Source organism: Aristolochia californica, unplaced genomic scaffold, assembly GCF_029961685.1.
Source record: "Aristolochia californica isolate CCGP_79_NKW_82.1479 unplaced genomic scaffold, dmAriCali1.0.hap1 SCAF_12, whole genome shotgun sequence".
NCBI classification, from domain to species: domain Eukaryota; kingdom Viridiplantae; phylum Streptophyta; class Magnoliopsida; order Piperales; family Aristolochiaceae; genus Aristolochia; species Aristolochia californica.
Window position 1 is genome coordinate 19,543,364 of NW_027181793.1, and position 7,379 is coordinate 19,550,742.

At 35.8% G+C, this 7,379-nt stretch overlaps 2 protein-coding genes across 2 annotated transcripts; both read left to right on the forward strand.

Annotated features, from left to right (window-relative positions):
* The first annotated feature begins 4,331 nt into the window (after positions 1-4,331).
* On the forward strand, positions 4,332-5,227 carry LOC137946661 (extradiol ring-cleavage dioxygenase-like). Its single transcript, XM_068792987.1, has 3 exons — positions 4,332-4,415; positions 4,551-4,954; positions 5,035-5,227. The coding sequence occupies exons 1-3, from the start codon at positions 4,332-4,334 to the stop codon at positions 5,225-5,227; spliced, it is 681 nt and encodes a 226-aa protein (XP_068649088.1).
* Positions 5,228-5,755: 528 nt separating this feature from the next.
* On the forward strand, positions 5,756-6,316 carry LOC137946662 (putative invertase inhibitor). The gene has a single exon (XM_068792988.1). The coding sequence runs from the start codon at positions 5,756-5,758 to the stop codon at positions 6,314-6,316; it is 561 nt and encodes a 186-aa protein (XP_068649089.1).
* The last annotated feature ends 1,063 nt before the right edge of the window (positions 6,317-7,379 follow it).

Genomic DNA, 7,379 nt, shown 5'->3' on the forward strand with positions numbered 1-7,379 from the left:
ATATGAAGAAGCTAAAATGAGAGTACTCATTGCTCATTGGATTCTTATGCATGAACATCCATTCATGATAGTAGAAGAGGAGGGATTTAATTTTGTAATAAAGATGACAAATATGAATTATGAGAAAATATCCCGTAAGACCATTAAGAAGGAGTGTATGGAGTTGTATGTGGCAGAGAAAAAGAAATTAAAATTTTTGTTAAAAGAGATTAACAAGATTAGTCTTACCACGGATCTTTGGAAGTCCCAAAATCAAAAGATTGAATACATGGTTATTACTGGACATTTATTGATAGTAATTGGAAGCTACAAAAACGAGTCTTGATTTTTGTGCATATTCCTCCTCCTCCTCGTGGCGTTGATATAGCAGAAGCTATTTACAAGTGTTTGACAGAGTGGGAGATCGAAAATAAAGTTTTTAGTATTTCAGTTGATAATGCTGCATATAATGATGTTTGTATCAGAGTTTTGAAACAAGATTTTTCAAGGAAAAAAAAATTTGTGTGTGGTGAAAATTTGTTTCATGTGCGTTGTAGTGCTCATATTTTGAACTTATTCGTCCAAGATGGTCTTGTTCAGATTAAGGATATCAATGATAATGTGCGTGAAAGTGTCAAATTCATAAATCTGTCTGAGGCTAGACTTCGCACTTTTTCTGAAATTGTACAACAATTAGAACTTGGTGAAAAGAGGTTGGTTATTGATTGTCCAACTCGTTGGAACTCCACTTATGACATGTTGTCTTCTGCATTAAAATTCAAAGATGCATTCTCTAGATTTAAAGTTAGAGAACCAACTTATGATTGTTTGCCAAGTTTTGATGAATGGGAAAAGGTTGACATGGTGTGTGAGATTCTAAAAGTTTTTAATGCAGTTACTAATATAATTTCTGGGAGTGACTACCCTACTTCTAATATGTACCTTAGTGAGGTATATAGGGTAAAAGAAGTTCTGGATTTTCATTCTACAAATTAAAATATTTTCATTAAGACAATGGTTAGTAGAATGAACGAGAAATTTGAGAAGTACTGGGGTGAATGCAAATTATTGATGGTTGTTGCTTCAGTTTTGGATCCAAGGGTCAAATTAAAGTTGATCGAAATGTGTTTTCCAGTGATATATTCTAAGGAGGTAGCTACAATGAATATAAATTTAGTTAGACGCACCTTATATGAGTGCTACGATGAATATGTATCCTTATATAATGTGGATATTATAAATGAAGAGATTGTTTCAAGTACTAGCTATATGGGTGTTTCCACAAGTCGTAGACCTTCATCAAGTTCAAGTTGGTCAAAGTTAACGAGTTGTATGAAACAAAAGGATATAGTTAATTCACCAAGGTCATAATTGGAAATTTATCTTGAAGAAGGTGTATATAGTTGTGAGGAAACTTCACAATATGATTTTGATGTTTTAGAATGGTGGAAAGTGAATCATATGAAATTTTGGGTATTATCTAAGATGGCAGTAGACATCCTTGTAATTCCCATATCCACAGTAGCTTCAGAGTCTACATTTAGTGCTGGTGGTAGAGTAATAGACTCATATCGTTCTTCCTTGGCACCAAATACAGTTCAAGCTTTTATTTGTGGCAGTGATTGGGTTCAGGTTCTTCACGGTGTAAAGAAAAATCAAAAGTTGAGTTTCTTTGATTAATTATTTATTATGATATTTTTAGCTTATTTTTTAGTTTTATTTATTAAAATTTTGTTTTATGATTACAACCTGAGAAGAAGTGTGTAGAGATAATGCTACCAGCTACATGATTTTTCATGTTTCTCTCTTCATGGTAATTTAAATATTTTTAACGACATTAAGTAACTAGTAGTGGAAGAGTATTTTTTTATCTGACAATAACTAATTTTATTTTTTTGCTTTTGTCATAAGTGGAGATTTTGCTCATGCAGGGACGTATATTATTTTCTAGTATTAAGAGAAACAACTATAGTTTGTAATTTTATAATAGAATTATAGTTTTTATTTGGGTGATTGTAAATTGATAGTTATATTTCATTTAATTTTGTAGTGTTTGATTATTGTATGGAGTTTATTTATAATGTTATGCAGTGTATGGAGTGTTTAGACTATTTTATGGAGTGTATAAACAATTTCATGGAGTGTTTATGGAATGTATAGATAATTTTATGGAGTGTTTATGGAGTGTTTATGCAGGTATTATGTATATTGATTATGCCTAATTTTAAGTACAGGTCATGCCAAATTTTATACAAGTATTATATACATAGATTATACTCAATTTTAAGAAAAGGTTATGCCCAATCTTATACATGAATTATATATATAGGTTATGCCTAATTTTATGTAGAGGTCATGCCCAATTTTATGTAAAATGTATGTATAATTTTATATACAATTTATTTGATATATATTTTTTGAAAATTTTTAAGTGTATGTTGAGGCTCGAGTTCGGCTCAAAGCTCAGCTCAAGCTCGGTTAAAATTTTTGGGCTCGAGCTAGATAACAATTTTAGGCTCGAGACGAGGCTCGGATCGATACCACCCCTAGACTTCACCCATGCTTGGATTTTCATGGGTGATGTGTCCCACTTTGCTTCTTGCGCCACCTTTGTATGAGTTTGTTCTTCCTTTATATTTGTGGTCTTTGTTGCAACTTGGATTAATGTATCCTCTTGTTCATATCTTTGAATGTTGATATATTTTTGTTTCTTATTCATTGGATAGTAGAGAAATCCACTAAGACTATCAATCCTTTTCAAAAAAAGGATGTGTTATACTTCAATTTAGTACACATAGGTTGATGAACTTCTGGCTTTAACTGTAAAAATTAAAAATTTACCTTGCATTTTTTAATTACAAGAAAGGATGATGGACCATGTCTATTAAAAGGCTCAAAGACATTTTTTTTTTTTATAAATAGAATGACATATACTTTATAATACAACCCGTATTTCTAGGTGCTAGTCTTAGAGCACAGTAATGAAGTCGGAGGAGAGAGTTTGGATTTTTTTAAATATATCAAGGAGTTACCAGATGTAAGTCTTGGATTCAAACTTTGAAGTTCATTTTTAGTTGTTTGTTGCTACTAAGCTAGAGTTCGCAGAAGAGTTGATTTCTTATACTAAGTACAATGCAGCTTTCCAAGACACGTTCGTCTCAAAGTAAGACACAGGAAATCACATTTGTAGATGACACTAAAGTTTATGTTCTTTATGCATTTATTTTAATGGGGGGAGGAACAAATCCACTTAGGGTTATTTTATTCATTTTACTTTTGTATATGTTACACATTTCCACGTCAACTTACTCTATATGTTTTGTTATGTCTGTAGATTGAATTTCATGTATTTTGAATTTATAGCATGAGAGATACAAGGAGTTAAGTGGTCTACGTGTATGAGGGGCATTTTTATAATTGTGCTAATCCGCTGATTAAATAGAGAAGGGGTTGAGCACGACTACCAACAAACTCAGTTTTTTTACTTCTCTCATCCGTTCTCTTCTCCTCTTCTCAAATTCTCTCTATTTTCTCCTCATTCTTCACTTTTTCATGATGATCTAAGAGGCTTTGTTCATCATTTTGATTTATTGAAGGGAAGTTTAATCTCACTTATGTTTGACAGTCCAAGGAGGGGTGATGGAAGTGTGGCAAAGTGCCTACTTGTTGCAAGCTCCAAAGAAACTTGGGAAATGTTTGAAGAAGTTACAACGAAATTTCTCCACTAGTTGCAAGCTCTAGAATGATTTTGGCAGATTTTCTGGTGAATTTTTGCCCTTCTCCTCCACAAGTAAAAAAAGAGAATAAGGAAAAAAGGTGAAGAAAAATAGGAAAAAAATTGAAGGAGATAAAATGCAAAAAAGGAAAAAAAAAAAAGGAGAGGAGTTTCTCTCATTAAAATATCCAAATTCCTTCAGAAGAACTATTTTTGTGCCTTTTTTTCTTCTCCTGTACAAGAAAAAAAGGGGAAGGAATATATCATCTTGGCTTCATTTAGAAATATGATATCTATGATCAATATATTTAAATGTTATCCATTCAATAGGTTGCGTATAGTACTTGCCCTTAAGTTTGTTGTTTATGAAAAATATATAAAATACCTCTCCAAAGAATCCACTGAATCATAACTATGTCCTATAAATATTTTTAATGGTATTATTATGTTGTTTACATTGTAGTCAAAATACATATAATGACCATATTTAAATATCTAAAACATAGTTGTAAATTTTTATTTTAAAATTTTAACTAATAAATTTAATCGTTTGATCCAATGAAAATTTATCCTTTACCTATTTCCATGTAACTTTAAGCTATTATTATTTTTATTAAACCCAAGAGATCACAAGGGAATGAGAGAAGAGAGGAACTCCAGCTCTTGGGAGAGAGCAGATGAGAAACCAAGGGAGATAAATAAGAGGAAAATAGAGAGAGGTGTACGGACAAATTTGAGCGAAGAGAATGAAGCTTGAATGCTCTACCCATGCTTTGAGTCTATGTTTATAGTTGTGTGAAGGTGTTTACATAATGAAGCTTGAATGCTCTACCCTTAGGGCTACATACTTTAAAAGGAAAAAGACAAAAGAGGACATACACCATTTTGGATAATTACAATTCTATGCCCTCTCTGTGAACTGGCAAATCAAGTGAAGGAATTGCTGATCAAGGGAGGATTCGAGCAGGTGAAGGAAGAGAAGTGCCGGGGGCTTGACCACGGCGCATGGGTCCCCTTAATTCTCATGTACCCAAATGCCGATGTTCACGTCGTCGAGCTCTCTATCCAAACCGACAAGGACGGAACCCATCACTACAACATGGGCAAAGCCCTGGCTCCCCTACGGGACCAAGGGATCCTCATCATCGGCTCCGGCAATGCCACCCATAATCTTCAGGTGCTTGGTTCTGATAACGAACCCGTCTTTCCTTGGGCTCTCGCCTTCGATACATGGCTCAAGGAATCACTCCTCGATGGACGGTAACAGCTCAACTCACGTCACTCAGTACTCGCAACGGTTGAATTTGTTTCTTTAAGACTGATCCATTCTTTGCTTTCAGACACGACGACGTGAACCACTACAACGTGAAGGCGCCGTTCCCGAAGATGGCGCATCCATCGCCGGAGCATTTCTACCCGTTGCATGTCGCGTTGGGGGCTGCTGGCGTGAAGGCGAAGGCGGAACTCATCCACCATAGCTGGTCTCTGGCTTCTCTCTCTTATGCCTCCTACCGTTTCGCAGCGGCTCAATGATGCTTTTAAACTCCTCTTTCATTTGTCAATTTGCTTTTCCATTGTAATTCTTTGCTCCTCCGTGTGTTTTGGATAGGTTATGTTCTAATAAAGCCATTAGCCTCATCAACACTACTTTTGAAATACTTATTGCTTCTGGTTCTCAACGTTCTCATTCCAATTTTGGCTTTTCCGTGGTTGCTGTATTTAACAAACAAAAATGATCACATGGCTTTAATTAAAAACTTAAGGAACAGGACATGCCGCCATTAGAATGTCTTATAACTTGCAGTAACTACTCTTATGTTTTCTTGTGGTTTCGGCGGATCAATAACAAAAATAGAACAAACGTCAATTCTCAGGTATGAAACATTTTAGACCGTCATTTTCTCCAAACGTCCAGCCGAATCCAAAGGTTCTCCGTTCTTCAACCTTTCCAAACATAGCCGATTTCTGTGTTTTTTGTTTCTCGGCAGGAAGCACTATATATATAGACAAGTTACAATGATCAGATCCCATCAGAACCCAGAAAAAAAATTAAAAAATAAAATGGCAGCCAAGTCACTCGTTTCTGTGCTGCCTCTCCTCTGCCTTGTCTTCGTCTCCATCCAAACTCCTCATGTTGCAAATGCCCATGGCATCTCCTACATCAACAAAATCTGTCAGAGAGCCACCCGGTTCAACCCCGCTATCAAGCTCGATTTCTGTGTCACTTCCCTCCAAACCGTTCCGGAGAGCTACACCACAGAGATCGCTGGACTATTGAAGATCACCACCGATTTGGCTCTGCAGAATGCTTCAAGAACAAGTGGTCTCATCAAGAAGATGAACTCTGTAGCTTGCGAAGACTTGACCAAGGACCAGTTGAATACCTGCCTCAACGCCTACACCTCTGCCGTTTCCTCTTTGCAGGAAAGCGTCCAAGCCTGTGCCGCGAAAAAGTACGACGGAGCCAAGCTGGGGGTGGTACTGGATGGGGCAGCACAGTGCGAGAAGGCGTTTGAGAATGGAAATGGGTCTCTGTTAGCTGATGAGAACAGAAATCTCCGTCAGCTCGTCACCATTGCTCAGGCCTTGCACCGTTTTGCTACCAAATACTCGAAACATTGATAATTTGATCTCTTCTTCTGCGTTCTTGGTGTGCCATTGCTTTGTCCATCTCCTTGGACGCAGCCATCTCCTATTTTTTGTGTTGTTTGGATCAATTAAGTTGCAGTACATAATAAAATAACTGGGAAGAACTGAAGAGAAATTTCAGAGTTGTTACTGTTCAAACTCTTATCCTGCATGGTTACATGTCCTTAGTTCATAGTGACTTTGATAGCTCCCTCAGATGTGATTCATCTCTTTTTGGAAGAACGAGTTATGTTTTGATGATCCCACTAAGTTTTAAAACTATAAGGTGTTGATTCACTTCTCTTCTTCAACTTTATTATATATTTTTTATGTTTGTTAATGGTTTTGGAGCTTCTATTGTAGTCGGGCTTTAAATCTTCTCCGTGGTGTGTAGCAATTCTCTAAGCAGTAAGAATTGGTTCTGTGTTATAAGATGAACACGATTTGCAAGATACAGTAATGTTGCAACCATTGATTTGATGGGAAGGCTTTCTTTGTATTAGGAGAAATATGCCTTAAAAACAAGGTATTTTTTAAAATAACTTGATGCTTTCTCTGATACAAAGCTCGATTGGTTGCTAAAAGTTATACTCAGTGTTGAATATGATGAAACTTTTTCTCTTATTGCCAAGATGAAATCGATCAGAGTTCTTATTACTAGCAACCAATTTTAAATGGGAGTTACATCTGTTTGACGTCAAAAAAAATTATTCTTAAATAGTATACTCTCTAAGGAAGTCTACATGTACCAACCACCTGGTTATGTGGTTGAGAGGGAGAAAGTATGTCGGCTGAATAAAGCAATATATGTGTTGAAACAATCTCCACAAACTTGATTTGATAAATTTACCATTGTAGTTAAAAAAAACTTGTGATCAAGAGGTGTGAAAGTGATCACTCAATGTGTACCAGAAATTCCACTAGTCAACATTCTTATGGTGGAATATGTGGATTATATTGTTATTACGGGCAGTGACCTATGTGGGCATTTAGTACCAAAGACCTCGGGCTTCTCAAGTACTTCCTCTCTTTTCCATAGACTGATTTTTTATTTTTC

What these genes read in the sequence shown, in the direction of transcription:
- LOC137946661 (XM_068792987.1), top strand. Translation starts at nt 4,332, where the DNA reads ATGAGAGAAGAGAGGAACTCCAGCTCTTGGGAGAGAGCAGATGAGAAA. An exon ending in AGAGGAAAATAGAGAGAGGT is followed by an intron (nt 4,416 to 4,550) that starts GTACGGACAAAT and finishes ATACTTTAAAAG; the next exon opens with GAAAAAGACAAAAGAGGACA. An exon ending in GAATCACTCCTCGATGGACG is followed by an intron (nt 4,955 to 5,034) that starts GTAACAGCTCAA and finishes CTTTGCTTTCAG; the next exon opens with ACACGACGACGTGAACCACT.
- LOC137946662 (XM_068792988.1), top strand. Translation starts at nt 5,756, where the DNA reads ATGGCAGCCAAGTCACTCGTTTCTGTGCTGCCTCTCCTCTGCCTTGTC.